Raw genomic sequence first — 16,949 nt, forward strand, 5'->3', positions numbered from 1 at the left:
ATTAAGTTTGTATGCTGTTTTGATTTTTTTTCCTTCTTGAGAGCCAGTGGGATGAGAAGCAAGACATTTCCAGATCGACGATATGGACTCACTGTGTTTTTTGCATGTGCTCAGACATAACATCGTGAGATGAAAACAGGACAAAACAGAATTTCTGGCATCTTGCAATATGGGAACTTGTTTGGGAGGTGTAAAATTTGCAGGGTTGCTTGCCAAGGGTGATTTATAGTGGGAATTTCCAGCTGCAAATATATGAAAAGATGCAGATGGGTTTGGCTCTTCAGTTCTCTTAATTAACCTTGAGTTAAAAAGTCCCCTTGGCAGATATTCTTAAGATATGTGTTGATGCATATTTAACAAAAACATAAGTATAGGTTTGTTTCAAATTTTTAAAATAGCTTAGGGATCACTTTCAAATTTCCCCGTTTGTTTTTTTTTCCCCCTAGAAAATTGTGTAACCACGCTTACACGCTGATATTTACAGTATTGCTAAGTAAAATGGTAATGATATCAAGCGCATTGTGGCACTGTCTTCATTTACTAGTGCAGGAATAAGATGAAGTCGGATAATAAATGTGGCAGTAATTTTACTCTTATTTTATTCCATCTTTAATTTCACTTAATCTCTTCCCCTCCCCCTTTCTTCTCAGCTGATTTTGGAGACTACAATCAGTTTGATTCTCAAGATTTCCTCAGAGAATATGTGCTATTTCCTATGGTAAGTGTAATTTCCTTTTTCTTAATTAATTTTCTACCTTCTTTGGTTGGGTAAGTCTTTCCTTTGAAAATCTCAGAGGATTTTCGTGCACGTATTCCCTGGGGAGGCAAGTCCATCCATTTATAAAGTAGGGACACATTTTGTAAAAACACTGGAAAAGTAAATGTGCCTTTTCCCACCTCCTCAAGACACTTCCCCATCCCCTCGATACCCCCCCACCCCCGATCCCCAGTTCCACTACTTTCCAGAGCCCTGGTGTTCTTCCTTTCTGAACACATCAAGCTTGCTCCTATCCCAGAGCCTTCGTCTTGGCTTTCCTGTACCTTCCGTGCTCTGCCCCAGATCTTTCTGTGACTTGATGTTGAGTCTTGATTTAAATATCGCCTCCTCCGAGAGGCCTTCCTGTTCTTTAACCACCTGTATGATAGACACCAGCCATCCACGACTTCCTGCTAAATCACCTTTCATGTGCATATACTTTGGAATTCTTTCAGTATCTAAACATGTTCAGTATTGAATGTCAGCTAGAAAGTCAGCTGTCAAGACCTGAAGCAGGGACCCTCTCTATCTCGTCACTGTTGTCCGGCATGAAGTCTGCCTGCATAAATATTCATTGAATGAGTCAATGAAGTCAAATGTCCAATCTTGGGTTAAATTAGGAATGAAGCTAAGTTTTAACCGGTGGGGAATGTGTGTGTGTGTGTGTGTGTGTGTGTGTGTGTGTTTGGTAGCTTTGGGGTAAATGAGAAGAGTTATGAGGAGGGATTAAAATGTTTGAAAAGCTATTCCCACTCTAGCATCCTGGCTCTGATTTTAGAAATCCTGATCATTCACCACTTGTTTTTTTTTTTTGGTTGTTGTTTTTTTTTTTTTTTTTAAATCAGCTGCTTTGCTCAAAGCACTAACCTGGGTAACTAACTCCCAGAGGGTGAAGTTATTTAAGAAATGGTGCTTCTTCTCAGGGAGGCGGCAGAGTAGTTGAGTAAATAGGAAGTTTGCAGAACAGAAGGCGAGGCCAAGTGTAATGAAGGGCAGTCGGGATTCTACGTGGGGAGAAGTTACATTCGCTTAGGGGGGTCGGGAAGGTTTAAAGACGAATGGTGTGCAAGTCGGAGCTCAAAGAGTGGCCAGGATTGCAGCAGGCAGACAAGAGGGAGCCAAGAATGATCTGGACGGAGAGAGAAAGCGCATGGCTAAGGTGGCGTGAGTGATTGCAAAAGAGTCAGTGGTGAGTCTGACGGTCGCTCCGGAGTGGCAGAGGGGAGGGGCCGCAGAGAGGATGAAACATCTCAGGACTGAGAGCGCCTGGGCTCTGTCGGTGGATGTGCAGACCCCACACTTTGAGAACAGCTGGATTAGAGCATTAAGATCATTCGGGAAAGTAGGTCAGATGAGATTCTGCATGGTGCTCTTGGCAAAGAGGTAATTTAGGTGTTACGAGTGACAGTACGGACAAGAAGGCAATGCAAGAGATATTTTGGAAGGAAAATGGGCAGAACTTGGCATCCAGGGGGCTGTGGCATATGGGAGCCAGTAGAGTGGTGACAGGTCAGGTCTGAAAGCCTAGCTTGAGCGGAGCTGCACTTCCTGTTCCCCATCAGTGTGTGCAGTGATCTTAAATGGCTGCAGACGTATCTCATTCTTATTGCTTGGAGAAATACCGTAAGATCTCTGTTTTTCATGAATAACTCTGTCCTTATTCTTCTTCACTCCGAGAAAATGTCAGTATTATCTGATTGGTCTGTCGTTTTCGTGCCTTGTTAATTCTACCTAGCAGATCGACCTGCATTCAAAGAGATCAACGTATTTATTTAGCAGAGAAGTTCTTCATAGGGTTTGGTGCCAACAGGCTTGATGTACATGTCCCGGAGGCTCACCTCAATCATGGGGAGGTTTCCCGCCGGGCTTGGTGGGAGGAAAGTGAAGTTCATACCTTAGAATTTTAGAAAGAGTGTATTTTTTTGTCAGTGGAGGCAATGAATTGGGTTGATAGTTTTCTACATTTCCCCCTACTTTCTCTCCTTAAAGGTCTTAATCACATAGCCTTTAGGCAGAGGCCGGGCATGGGTGCCATTTACAATTTTTTGTGAGTCTGTAGATGTTAAAATGCTTTGACAGGTCCGAGTGCCATCCGTGAAGGCTGGAAGGAGTTATTTTGTATGTCATGCCTTTTTCAGAATGATACTGTTCTCCACTGGGCTCTGAGAAAACCAGATACTTTGAACAGCATAGACCTTGTTAAATCTCACTGTGGACAGACAAATATGGATGTGTTATTTTTGGAACTTCCCTCTCCTGGGGACGCCTGGGTGGCTCAGTCGGTTGGGTGGCCAACTCTTGATTTCGGCCCAGGTCATGAACTTGGGGTCTTGGGATCGAGCCCCATTCAGCAGGGAGTCTGCTTGAGGATTCTCTTCCTCTCCCTCTAACCCTCTCCCCACTTTCTTGCTCTCTCTCTCTCAAATAAGTCTTTAAAAAGATAAATAAAAATTTTAAAACTCCCCTCTTTGGGACCTTAGCTACTTACATTGACAGGTGGCTATTTACATTCAAATTTAAGTTAATTAAAGTTGAAATTAAAAGTTGAGCTCCTCAGTTGCATTAGCTACATTTAAAAAAAAACGGTCAGTAGCCACATGTGGCTAGTAGCTACTGTACTGGAAAACTCAGATACAGAACATTTCTATCATTGCAGAAAGTCCTGTTGGATAGCACTGTTGTCAGCGTGTATGTCTGAATCTGGAATGTTCCCAGCCTTCTGCCATGTCACCCCACCCCATGCCGTAGCCTGGATACGCTGTGGCCTGTGGTCACGTGGTTTCGGCTCCAGGAGCCAAGCATTCCCTGTCCGCGTCCTGGCGGGGCCACTTAACAGCTGTGTGAACTCGGGCTATTATTTAATTCCATTTATTTTAAAATGTAATTGGTTAACCAGAATGTCCGTTTTTTCATCTAAGAATGGGGATAGCAAGCCTCCTCCAGTTGTGAGAGTGAAGGGAGAGCGTGCATGTGACGTAACCTGGGCACATGGTGAATTCTCAGTGTTTGTTCGTTGTGTTGGTCCTTGCCGTCATTGTCATACTGCTACTAGCGTGACGGTCCCGTCTCTGGTATGCAAGCTCAAGGATGCCCAAGACAGTGTTTTTCAGGCAACAAGAGTGCGTGCATTTTGGAAATGTAAGCAGAGGACAGGCAGAGGGTATGAACGATCATTTACCGGCTCTACATGAGGGAAACTCCAGTCTGATCATGGGAAACTTACACGTTGCTTATGGGGTTCAGTTCAGGGAGCGTTTCTGGATCACTTCCTGTGTAGGAGCCCGTGTAAGCCAGCATTGTGTAAGAGCCCTGGGATGGGCCCAGCCGCGATGTGGAGAAGAGCGGCTTGCCCTTAAGTGCCTATCGTAGTAGAGGGAGGGTGACAAGGGTACAGGATGGGATGAGCATCCAGATGACTGTAGGCAGACTGTGGTGAGGGCCATAGGAGCCCCACCCAGAGTGGAAGGGCATCGGCTTCCATCCAGCTTGGGGGGAATAGGAGAGCCCTGTCAAGGGAACGGGACCTGGGATGGGACCTGAAGGATGGGGTGACATTTCACTCCATGTGATGGGCCTCGGGGGCAGGGGGTTCTCCCAGGAAGGGTCGCCGTGAGTGTGTCAGGAGATGTACAAGCATTCTGTTAGGAGGAGGAGTTTGCCTGAAGCCTTGAACCCTCGAGAGCAGAGGTCTGGAAGGGGGAAGGCTGGGTCACCCTGAAGAATGGTCTAAATGCCCCGTGCAGGTGTTGACCTAATTGAGCAGGCAGTGGGGAGCCATGGAAGGTTGTAAACTTTCTGCTCGGTTCCACTGGAGCTTTCAAAGAGAAGAATGCATTCCTTTGGTGGGGGAGGGAAGATGGGATGAATGGCCTCGTTTGATCTTACAAAGCAACCGAATTTGTCAAATGGCATTTCTGCAGCAGAGAAAAGAACAAAGTTAAGTACCCAGGGCCCTCCACAGGTGTGCGGCTGTGTACAGGCACGCACTCGGCCGTTCCTGCGCGCGTCCTCTGCGGCGGGGGGGCACATACCTCACGGGGGCCCTGGGGTGCAGACGGAGGCGCTTGAATCGTGTACACACCAGAGGGGCACTTTTGGACTTTCTCTTCCCTAAAAGTGGGAAGCTGGGGTTTCATGAAGCACTTTCCGATCTTCACTTACCTGTTTTTATTTTATTCTAATGAAGGCCACATGCCTTTCGTTAGCTTTTCCAAAATTAGTAGCGGGTTATCACCTCCGCTCCATAGCTGGGGGCGCTCAGGGGACTCCATCTCTAGGCTACGCGGTCCTTGTTGTTCCTGACGTAGTACTGAGCATGTCCCCTCCCGTGGGCTTGAGTCATGTCAGCGGATGGCTGAACAGGAAGCAGCGCTTTCATCCATTAATGCATGGAAACTCAGAACTGCCAGGAATTCCTGCACCTTCTCTGAGGTTGCTCGGGACCATCTGTAGGATTTCCAACATGTAGTCACACCCTCGTTTTCCAGCTTTAATTGATCCTGATTTTTCATAGTTTCCTGATTTGCAATGGGCTCTTTCTTGCAGTTTTGAGGTAGACCTTTTTGGGGACTGCCCCCCAGCCCCCCACTCCCAATGTTTACAATGAGCCTCAGAAGACCTGAGCAGGACACATCGCTCAGAGCCCCTTCTGATGGCCGGTCTGGAGCTCAGAGGGGAATGGTGCATATCTGTGTCCTCCTCAGTGCTTATCTGCCTGGGGCAGGGGGCATGAAAACTGCCTCCCCAGGGGGTCCGAGGCAGCTGGCCCTTGACTTGAGCCCCCTAAGTTACCACCAGTGGTGTGAGGAGCCTCCGGAATCACCAGCTCTGTCAGGGGGCCAGGGCCTGTTTGCTCTGGTCTCCCTGTCTTGGATTTATGCCTTCCAATCATCTCTCCATCCCAGAGTTACGTTTAACGATCCCTGATGTGCTCCCGCTGTCACTGAAGGGATATGCGGGAGAGGTGGGTGCGGCTGGCTCTCAGCGCTTGGGAGCCAGCACACCGGAGGTCCCAGAGGCCTGGAGTCAGGTGGCTGAGAAGGCAGCTGTTCTGCTGTGCACTGTGACCTTACAGAACTCCCTAGTTTCAGCCCGCATGGCCTCCTCTGCTCCCAAGGCTGTCAAGTAACATCCGAATGAGCCTTCTCTGCCTTTGGGTAGCTCTGAATAAGCTCACGGATGTTAGGGTGGTGGACAGAAAAGGCAGGACACAGTCCCTTTCTAGGCTCAGCTTTTGAAAGGGTAATGGGGCTGGAAATTCATTTGCCTGTACCCCGATTGTTAACAACATGCAAGTACTGGGGTGCCTGAGTGGCTCAGTTGATTGAGTGTCTGACTGTTGATTTCAGTTCAGGTCATAATCTTGGGGTCCTGGGATCAAAGCCTGTGTCAGGCTCCACGCTTAGCGGGGAGTCTGCTTGAGATTCTCTCTCTCCCTCTCCCTCTGCCACTCCCCCTGCTTTCTCTCTCTCTCTCTCATAAAATAAAGAAAAAAAACACATGAGTACTGACAAAGCAATTTCAATGAAAGTGAGTCTGAGGGGCAGACAGGGAAGAAGGTAAGTGAAAAAAGCGCCCTGCTCGCACCCTGCAGAATGTAGGCAGCGACCCAAACTGTGCCTTGAAATAGGCATGTTAGTCACAAGCCGAGAGCCTAGGTTATTGTGGAGAGCCACGTTATGGAAATAACAGTGGACCCTCGGTCCTACAGTGGACAGCCTTTGATTTGAAGGAGCGCAGGGGAGGTGGAGGAAGGGAGACTACTCAGGAACGTGTTCTGGAGAAGAGAGCTCGTAAGGTTTATAAGCAGAACAGTAAATGGCCCTAACTGCTTCTGTGTTGATAGGATTTGGCCCTGGAAGAGGCGGTTCTGGAGGAGCTCACACAGAAGGCGGCCCAGGAACACAAAGCCCACAGGTAAGGCCACGGAGGCACTGGCTCCCAGCGTGGCCCCTGGCTGCGTCAGCCCCTCCCACCCCAGTGTCTTCCAGTGCACGGGTAGATCCGAACATTCTGCCGCTTGCCCTCCCACCCTTTTCTCCTCTTCTCTTTTTTCTTCCTCTTCCTTCCTTTTTTTCCTTTTCTGCCTGACCACGACGAGCAAGCTCACGCAGACGTGGAGAATTCGTCTCTCTGACCTTCCTAAAGCTCTGTTGCCATAGCTGCGGAGCCGCTTGAGCTGTGTGAAGACCTGAAGAGGGGCTTTGGGTGGGAAAGTCAAGGTCAAGAGGGAGAGGATCCTTCTGGGACCCTGGAGAACAAACCGTCCCCCTTCAGACCTCAGAGGACCTGTGCCGGTGTCCTAGGCGCTCTCATCTTGACCACTTAGCTCCCCAAATAGCATCCTCCTAAATTTTTTCCTTTTAACCCCTTTTTTTCTTAACAGTGGAGGTGTTTCCCCCCCCCCCCAGGTGGGAGAAAAATAACTTTTTTTAAAATTATTTTTTTAAATCAGGCAGCTTTATTCACAGAGCTGTCTGGAATAATTAGTGTTTATAGGGCTATGGCTCTTAATTAAACACTTTACCTTCCTCTGATTATTCCCCGTTGAGTAAAGGCCAGTGGGGAATATGTTAATGAATTACTGAGTAATGCACCATGTCCTCACAGTTGGGTGATGCTTGCCTTTCCCAGAACTCGAGCTAAACCACAGCTCTGGAATTTGCCATCAGGAGGGTAGGACCTTCCACTGCCTTTGTTGCCCCTAACCATTTCCTTCTCTGATGCTGTTGTGATTTTAGTGGAATCCTGCCCGCGGAAGCTGAGCTCATGTACATCAACGAAGTGGAACGTTTGGATGGATTTGGACAGGAGATCTTCTCTGTGAAGGTAGCAGACCCAGCAGACCCTGGCCCATTCGTTCTTCAGCTTTCTCACAATGGTGTAGGCAGTCAGAGAGCCGGCGATGACAGGCAGCAGGCCGGAACGACCTGACTTCCTGGTCACTATGTGGTATTAGTTGGCAAATCCAAATTACTTTAGAATGCAAACAATTTTTCTTTCTTTCTTTCTTTCTTTTTTTTTTTAAGATTTTATTTGTCTCAGAGAGAGCATAAGCAGAGGGAGTGGGAGGCAGAGGGAGAAGCAGGCTCTCTGCCAAGCAAGGAACCTGATGCAGGGCTCGATCTCAAGACCCTGGGATCATGACCTGAGCCCAAGGCAAAGGCTTAAACAACTGAGCCACCCGGGTGTCCCACAAACACTTTTTCTTAACTAAGAGATTTTGAAGTTTTCCATGGTCTTGGGCAGAATAGGTTGTTGGTGAAACACCATCTGAGTGACTCCCAAACACCAGCCCATCCGGCATGGTGAATGTATACAGTCACCGGCAGTTTTGCCACAGGACAAGCAGCTAATGTCATATGTGCCTTAATATAAAGACCCTGACCCCTGCTTTTACCTGCTTATTCTCTTTTCTCTCATTTGAGCTGATATGGGGATAATTGCTTGCGAGGCAGAAAGAAAAATTTCCTATATGCAATCACACTTTATTTCTCGAGCTCCGTAGAGCCTGCCTTGTGGGTTTCCAGCCCCTTTGGAATCTTCTGGAAACTGTGCCTAGGAATCTGTTACAGCACAGTACATCTTTTGCAACAAATCCAGCTCCTGAAGTGGGTGTGGTTGGGGGGTGCGGGGGTCATGGTGCTTGGTCATTTATAGAGCTGAGCCCATAATCCAAACTCATTTTCTTCTCTCTACTGACCAACTTCACAAAAGCCAGAGTTTTATCAGAAACCTAAAGCAACTGGCACATTCCAGCCGTTTGGGCGATGGTGCGCTTTTAGCACAAACATTTCCCTCCAAAGTGGCTCTGTTGGCTGTTTTATAAGTGTTCTGTTCCCCCTCTGCTGCACGTTTGCAATTTGCCTTGATGAGAGCTGCCCACGCGCATCAAGTAGAACGAGCAGGGTGGCCGCAGCTTGCGGAAAGGGCTAAATGGCTCTCTTTTAGATTTGTTTAATTTTCTTTTGCTTCTCTAATGGCTGCCCTTCATAGGGTTGTAATCCATTTTCGTTGCAATAATGCCTTATGAAGCCATCTGCATCCCACTTACATTTCAGCAGCCCATATATAGTCATGATATTTTGGGTCATTAAAAAATCAGGGTAAACTTTTCTTGACTTCCAGAAAACCCATCCCAGGGTTCCTTGTCAGTCCCAGGAAGTTGGTTTAGTTGTTGGGCTCATTTACTTGTGCTGTTTTCAAGAGTTCTGCACTGTGGGAAGTTGGGGCAGTGGAAATAGTGTCGAAACCCATGTGCTTGTTTCTGATGCACTTTTCTGGTATGTTCCTCAGTGGGAAGAGCACAAGGGGGATAGTGTACCTTGGTCTGAGTGGGCGGACAGGCACTGCTGACTCACTGCCAGGGAGTGTGACGTAGCTGGCGTTGTCTTTTTGCCCACATATCTGTTCATGACTCAGGTGACCACCTCCAGACCACGTGACTCCCAGAGCCCTGAGGATGGTGGGCGGGGCCGTGGTCAGCTCTGAGATCAGCGCTCATGAAGACAAGGAGGGTTCAGGGGCAGACTGAGGAGTGGTGGAGTCCCTCTGGGTTAGTGCGGGTCCTTCTTGACCAACTTAAGCAAATGAGCTTGCTGTGGATGTGTCATAAGGAAGAACATTTCCACGTAGTGTGGGCTTTTCCATGAATGGTTCTTCAGAATTTTTCAAGGTGGAAGGAGGACCAGGCCACTCCCTGGCAGGCCCGCCCCTCCCCCTCCGCACCGAGGAGGGCCGTCGTCTCAGTCGTTCCTGTGTTGTCGGAGCTCATGGACACAGGGAGGCTGCTGGTGTCTGGAGCCTCCATCCTTAGCCAAGTTTGACTCTGAGCCTTTAAGTTCTGACAGACACAGTGCCTGAGCATCTGTCCTGTGCTTTTGCCATTGCCTGGCCCTGGGGAACACCTCCCGCGGTCCCATCACCAGCAGACTGCTGCACCCAGCCATCTAAGGGCAAAGTGCCCCCGGAAGGATTTCCACAGAATTTTCTTTCCCATCTCTGCTTTGCCTGGCTTCTTTATATATGTGTGTGTGTGTATGGGTGTGTATAATTATATATTATATAATGCATATTATATACATATATGTGTAATAATATACAGACACATAATAATAGTATGCATATATAATTTTATTTTATTTATTTATTTATTTTTATTTATTTGACAGAGATCACAAGTAGGCAGAGAGGCAGGCAGAGAGAGAGAGGGAGCAGGGTAGAAGCAGGCTCCCCGCTGAGCAGAGAGCCCGATGCAGGACTTGATCCCAGGACCCTAGGATCATGACCTGAGCTGAAGGCAGCGGCTTAACCCACTGAGCCACCCAGGTGCCCCATATATATAATTTTAAAGATTTTATTTATTTATTTGACAGAGACAGCGAGAGAGGGAACACAAGCAGGAGAGTGGGAGAGGGAGAAGCAGGCTCTCTGCTGAGCAGGGAGCCTGATGCAGGGCTCAATCCCAGGGACCTGGGATCACAACCTGAGCGGAAGGCAGATGCTTAACAACTGATCCACCCAGGCGCCCCCTCGCACACATTTTTCTCCAGTATGATTTACTTGTAACTTCTCCTGACTCCCGAGGCACTTGTTTTCCTTCCCGCGTCTTGTCTCCCGACCCTCTCTCTGCTTTGCCTCCAGCAGTGGTCCGGCCCTCTCTCTGTCCCAGTTCACAGACCCCTGTTCTAATGTGCGCTGTGCTGAGTGGGTTGAGAAGAGGTCCCTGCAGAGGGACACTGCCGTCTTTGTGTCTTGCATAGGGTCAGGTGTTCTGGGGAACACAGAGATCTTCTTTTCCATCTTAGGCCCTGTTGTGCACGCCCCTCTGCTCACTCCACAAAGAGGATGTCCCCGGTAAAAGCTGAGGGCCGAGGGACAGTTTACTCCCTGCATGGCGAGCCTTGTCCCTGCTCTCCTCTCAGGCACACTGGCAGCAGGCTGTGCTCTCCCAGGCAGGAGGTTGGAAACACCAGACACCAGACTGAAGAGGAGTCATCTGGGCTTCCTCAGCCCAGGGCTCAGCAGACTGCCCCGCAGCCCTGCCGTCCTCACGCCTCTACTGTGCTCACAGAGCTCCCGGCCAGTGCTGAGCGTCCCAATCCAGAGCGTGAATAGAGGGCTGAGCATCACCCTTCAGGCCCCCCAGGAATGACAGAGGCCAGTGCAAAGGGAGCGAAGCAGCCTAGAAAGTGCAGAGACTCTGCAGGGTGGAGAACTCCCATGCCTGAAATACCGTCCTCGGAGTCTCCCAGATAAAAAGATAAAAATATCTCTCCTCCTTAAAGGAGTAGATTGCTTTTAAAAAGGAACATTCGGGGGCGCCTGGGTGGCTCAGTCAGTTAAGTGTCTGCTTTTGGCTCAGGTCATGATCCCCGGATCCTCGGTTCGAGCCCCGCATTGGGCTACCTGCTCAATAGGGAGTCTGCTTCTCCTCCCTCTGCCCCTCCTCCTGCTTGTGCTCTCTCTTTCTCTGACAAAAAAATAAACAAAATCTTAAAAAAAAAGGAACATTCAAAAGAAAAGAGAGAAAAGAACTCTCAGAAATTAAAAATATGATATCAGAAATGGGAGAGGTAATCGGTTACAAGATAAAATCTCACCAAAAAACGAAGTTAGGGAATGTGGGAGGTGGGGGATAGGATTAGAAGGTGGGCCCAGGATGTCCAACATCTGAATAACGGGCGTTCCAAAAGAAGAACAGAGGAAATTCGAGAAAGGATCCCAGGACTGAGGACCTCGAGGTTGTAAACTGAAAGACCAAGCAGGGGCGCCTGGGTGGCTCAGTGGGTTAAAGCCTCTGCCTTTGGCTCAGGTCATGGTCTCAGGGTCCTGGGATCGAGCCCTGCATCGGGCTCTCTGCTCAGCAGGGAGCCTGCTTCCTACTGTCCCTCTGCCTGCCTCTCTGGCTGCTTGTGATCTCTCTCTCTGTTGAATGAATAAATAAAATCTTTAAGAAAAAAAAAAAAATGAAACACCAAGCACCGTGGATGCAAATAGACACTCACAAGGGCATTATGCAGTGGAAGTCGGTGCCTCTGGGGAGAGGAAATGGTGGGGCCAGGTCTGCTGTTGGCTTCTTTTAAACAGGCTCCAAAGGATCCACTGGGTCCTGCAAACCGAGGACACATGTGATCACGCGCATGTGATGTGCGTACACACTCAAACTATGGACGTGTGCCCTTTTGATTTAACAAAACCGAAGTGAAAAAGGTATCCGTAGATGTTCATGAAAGAGAAACTCTTAACTGCCAACAGATCTGAGAAAATCCTGAAATTCTCTCTTGGACAGGAGAAGTGTTGTGACAATTTGAGGCAAAAGAAAACTATATATATGTATGTGTACGGCGCGCTGGGCTGTGCAGCAGGCTGAGTCAATTCCTGGCTGAGTTGCCCCTTGACCTGATGCTGTCTGTGGTTCATTCATCCATGGGCAGGAAAACGGGGTGTGGCGCCCCCCGGCGGGGAGGTGTTGCAGCCCAGGGGCTTGGCTCTGCGGGACCCCTGGTCATCTGTTTGGTCACACCGCTCTTCTGTTGATCTGATGCAGGACAATCATGGAAACAGTGTGCACCTGGGCATTTTCTTCATGGGGATTTTCGTGAGAAACAGAATTGGAAGACAAGCAGTAATATACAGGTAGTCTCTCATTTGTCTCTTTTTCCTTTTTCCCCTTGAGGGACTCTAGAAAAGCCCACCGAAGATAACAGGGATCCCAGTGAGTTAAGAGCTAGACTGTGGGTCAGAGTTGAGCTTTTCTCAGGTAAGATCAGCCCTCTGTGAGATTTGAGCAGTTACTGAGAAATGCATCTCACTTTTCCTAGAGGCCTGTTTGGGGGTTGGGGGATGGAGGAAGCTCTTTCTTCCCACTTGACTCCAGGAAAGGTGCTACTGAACCCTGCTGAGCCAGAAGAATGGCACAAAACTGTGAGTCTGGTTGGAAGCCTGCTGTCTAGTCAGTCCTGCTGGTTACCTTTGTCCATGTTATCTGTGCCCAGTCATTAAGTCCAGACTGGCTTCTTTGCATTTTCCATCACCCTCTGCCTAACCACACGTGCTAGAGGAGTGAAGACTCATTTTATATTAAAAATAGAACATTTTATATTTGTGAAAATGCATTTTAAAAGCAATGAATTTGTTATCACAAATTAAAGGGCTGATACTTTTATTTTGTGTTTTATTTTTCCATTCATTCATTCATTCATTTAGGGGAAGGGATAATTGGGTGATGGGCATTATTTCGCATTTTAAACCCTCTTCTCCGCTGAAGAGGCAAGAACCGGTATAGGGATTTGGCAGAGTGTCTCCTCTCTTACATGTCAATGAGCTTGCTTGGATTGGTGCCCATAGTTGTCACCGTGGTGTCAGTGATCTCAAAAACTGTGTGCTTGCTTTCATTTACAAGGGCAGTATGGCCGACTGTTTAGTAGAAGAACAGCTTTCCTGTGTGTGCATCTGACGGGCAGAACCGTGTACCTAGTGCAGATAATCAAAGACAAGCTCTTAGAGGCAAAGCCAAGTCCACCTTCTGGAAGTGGATCTTGCCCAGCTGTGTACCCTCTGGATAAATAGTTGATGCAGGTTATTTCGCAAATGCGCCCCCCCCACCACCACCACCAAAAGCTTCCTAATTGGCTCTTTCCCCTGCTAGATCTCCACCCTGATATTATTTTTGTCCACTGATTTTCTCTTACTCTTTGCATGGAGACCTTATTAAAGCAGGAGTGGGGGGAGAGAGCTTTGTGGCTGTAGAGTAAACTTTACTTTTGGACATACTCCCTCAGGTCCATATACCTACGACAAATTATAAAGTAATCAAATGAAATCCATAAATTGCGCAGAGTTGTAACTTTACATTTTTATGCCCACTTGAAGCTGTCCAGGCATTTTGTCTCACGCGGTTCTCAGTCAGTGCTTCATTTTCTCCTTGAGGCTGGAAAAGTAGACAAGTCTTGCCTTCCAGCTACCGAGGTTAAATAGAAGAAAATAGGCTTTTGAAACTTCGCTGACGATAAGCCACTCATGGTTTGGTTCAGTTCCTTAAGAACTGATTCTAGACCTCTTTAGCACTTATCTTAAAAACCCCTACAGGATGGGAATTTACTTCTACCATAGTGTCATGGTAAGAAGGCCCCCAGGTAGAGTTACGCTGTGGAGTGAGGAGTGGATCCAGAGTTTTGGCAGGTGATTTGAAGGAATGGAGCCTGAGGAAAAAACTATCTCTTATCTCTAGAGACCTTCACTGAGGAACATGTAGCTATGAGTCCACGTAGATGTAATCTGACGGAATTGTAAGTCAGCAGACAGCTGTGTTGAGCCCCTGTGGACACTATGGCCCTGGCAGATGTCTGTGAACACAGTTCGTACTGGAGTAATGGAAGGACTGGAGGAAAGCCTGGAAGCCCCTGGTGTAGAACTCCTGCATCCCCGATGTGCAGAGTGAACATGGCTAAGTCCTGTCCTCATTTGTGCCTAAATTGTCTCCTCTCTGAAGTAGAAACAAGCTGCCTTGTCTACCTTGGTTCATGAAGAACTCATACTCTGTACAGATGGGAGGCAGTATTATGACTTCTGGTTCTTTCAGCAAACATTTACTGCATGCAGCGTGCCAGGGACATGGCTCAGTGCATGGAGGCCAGAGATGAAGAAAGCAGACTCTCTAGGCAGGGAGACTGTGGTCTGGTTTGCCTTTGTTGGGATCCAGTCACAGAAGTAAACAATCGTCATACCATGCAGTACCCCAGAGAGGACTACACCAGATTCTTTCCTCCCATGTGGGTGGTTGGGGATGAAGAAGAGAGAGAAGGTGACTTCTGAGCTGAGTCTTAAAGGAGTAAGATAGGGAAGTGTAATGTCGGCATGAAGAGGCAGTGGGCAGGGAATTATAGACTGGGGCGCAGAGAGAAGGTAGGCAGTAGTAAGAGATGGTTGAAGATTGGCTCCAAGTAGGATGGGAAACAGTAGCTTACCTTCCCTTGTCTGGTGGTTATTTCATGTGTCTCATTTTAGCGAAGGTCTTCCTGAGGAAAGGGAAGGAAGAGTGTGTGTGTGTGTGTGTGTGTGTGTGTGTGTGTGTGTGTGACCCATCACAAAAATGGAGACACATTAAACATTCCCTGGGCACTTTTTCTTGGTGGCATAATCCATCTGTAGCATACGCTGCAACACAGAACCTGTGTGGATTCTTTGGCCTGGATTCCTGGAAACACATGACTTTAAAATAATGTGCTCCTCTATTATTAAAAGCAGGGATCATGGGAAATGCTTTGCAGTTTGGAAATGTGAAAAACAAGGCAGAGGATCCTCGAATATTTTCCTCATCACTAGTGATGAAGGAAACCATACCCTAAGAGCAGCAGTCTCTAGATGGATGTTTTATAGCATTTTTAGGTATTTAAGTCGATGCATGTTGTGTTTTACTCTTTTGCTTGGAGAGAAGGAATGTTAAGCTTTCAAAACTATAGTTAAATCATAATTTGTCAAATGAGACTCCCCACTAGCAGACGACCCTCCTACGCTATTTCATAGCTGCATGGAACATCGTTGGCAAACCCAGTTGCCTATCTTTTGACCAGGTGGAATGATATCGGGAACATCACTCACAACAAGTCTACTATTCTAGTGGAGCTCATCAACAAAGAAGAGACTGCCCTCTTTCACACGGTGAGCAAAATGGAAATATGGGGCAGGGTCGGACAGGCAGCTTGCTGTTTGATTTCTCACCTCACAATATCCTTTCTTGCTCTCCGTATCATGAGAGGATAAATATTCTCTCCAACTGATAACTGCCTAGCCCTGGCCCAGCGCTGTCATTACTCATTTCCGGGTAGTGGTGGTAATTTCCTGTTCAAAATGCGAGGTTTCCGAGTTGAGTTTGGACTCTGGGGTTTGGGTTCCTCCACCTGCTGTGTTTGTGGTGGATCACATGGCTGGTGTGCCACGCTCCTCAGCGCTCAAGTTACAAACCCGCATCCAGTAACCCCTGGATGGTGTTGCCTGGCATTTTCTTTAGCTGGCTGACCTGGATTTCCTTCCCCACCGCCGCCCAAGCGGGGCCTGAAGTAGAGGGAGTGCTCGCCCGTCTGTTGAGCGCCCCCTTGAGAGCCAAGGCTGTTCATGCACCTCAGGGCCATCTCAGAGAAGCTCGGTGTTCCTTCCAGGCTCAGTCTTCATTCCTTTCTTTCTTTTTAAAGCAGTTAGTTTGAAACTGTGTGAAGACACGGCAGCTCATCAGTGTAATAAGCCCAGTGCCTTGAGCTTAGATGGTTCTGTAACTGACAGACTGTCTGCACCCTTGGGTGGGCTTCCTAGCCACGGGTGCCGTAGGATATCGGCACGTGGGTTTGCGGCTCGGGGTGCTGTTTTGCGCTTGGCCTGATGGGAGGAAGGGATGTGGCCCTGTTCAGGAGAATCCTAGGGAGACGCATCTACAGTCAAACAAATACTTACTTTTTCCCTGTCTCTTCTTTCCCAAGGACGATATTGAAAATGCCAAGTACATTTCTCGGTTGTTTGCTACACGGCACAAGTTTTACAAACAAAACAAAATCTGCACCGAGTAAGTAAGCGTGGAGCCCGGCGCCTCTCCGGGTGGCTCGCTCACGTTCAGTTCATGCTCTTTAGGGATGTTGTAGATGGCTTAGATCGCGTTTTCCGTTCGCCCTCCTCCCTCCTCGCCGAAGCTAAAGGAATAAGCTGAATCCAGGCAGGAGCGAAAGATCTTTAATGATGAAGACTGTCTGGCGTAGTGCATATGGCTGGAGAGAAAATAATTCACAGATTGACTGTGAGAGCTTGACTACCTGGATGGGTCGGCCCGCATTAGTGCCTTTCCGTCCTCCAGCTCGGAGTTCGGAGGAGCCGAGCCGTTCCCAATTTGCCGGGGTGCCCCTTCGTGTCAGGTGCAGAGTAGGTTCAGAAGTGTGTAACAGAGTGGCAAGCCAGCTTGAAAGAAAAGAAGCCTCTGTCATCCTCAGCCCTGTTTCTCTTACACAGTTGGCTAACCCGGCGTGTGCTCCTGGGTCATGTCATCTGCCTGTAAATGAGAGGCCAGGGTAATTACAGGAAGCCTTGGAAGACACTAATAGATGTCACGAGTCCATGTGTGTTTTTTTAAATCTAATTTGGAAATAAAGACGGGAAAGGGAGTCTGATACGGGAACTTAAACGTGACCTGACCTTGGACGTGGCGTCG

General features: G+C 48.1%; 1 protein-coding gene across 3 annotated transcripts in view; it reads left to right on the forward strand.

Moving 5' to 3' along the window:
* The window catches only part of PTPN14 (protein tyrosine phosphatase non-receptor type 14), a 177,373-nt gene that overhangs the window by 122,536 nt on the left and 37,888 nt on the right, over positions 1-16,949 (forward strand). For all 3 annotated transcript variants that reach the window (XM_045982491.1, XM_045982492.1, XM_045982493.1), the window contains exons 5-10: positions 651-718; positions 6,603-6,673; positions 7,498-7,585; positions 12,306-12,394; positions 15,331-15,418; positions 16,231-16,313. In XM_045982491.1, the coding sequence (XP_045838447.1) occupies positions 651-718; positions 6,603-6,673; positions 7,498-7,585; positions 12,306-12,394; positions 15,331-15,418; positions 16,231-16,313 (487 nt within the window). The remainder of the gene's footprint in view (positions 1-650; positions 719-6,602; positions 6,674-7,497; positions 7,586-12,305; positions 12,395-15,330; positions 15,419-16,230; positions 16,314-16,949) is intronic.

This window comes from Meles meles, chromosome 17 (genome assembly GCF_922984935.1).
Source record: "Meles meles chromosome 17, mMelMel3.1 paternal haplotype, whole genome shotgun sequence".
Taxonomy (NCBI): domain Eukaryota; kingdom Metazoa; phylum Chordata; class Mammalia; order Carnivora; family Mustelidae; genus Meles; species Meles meles.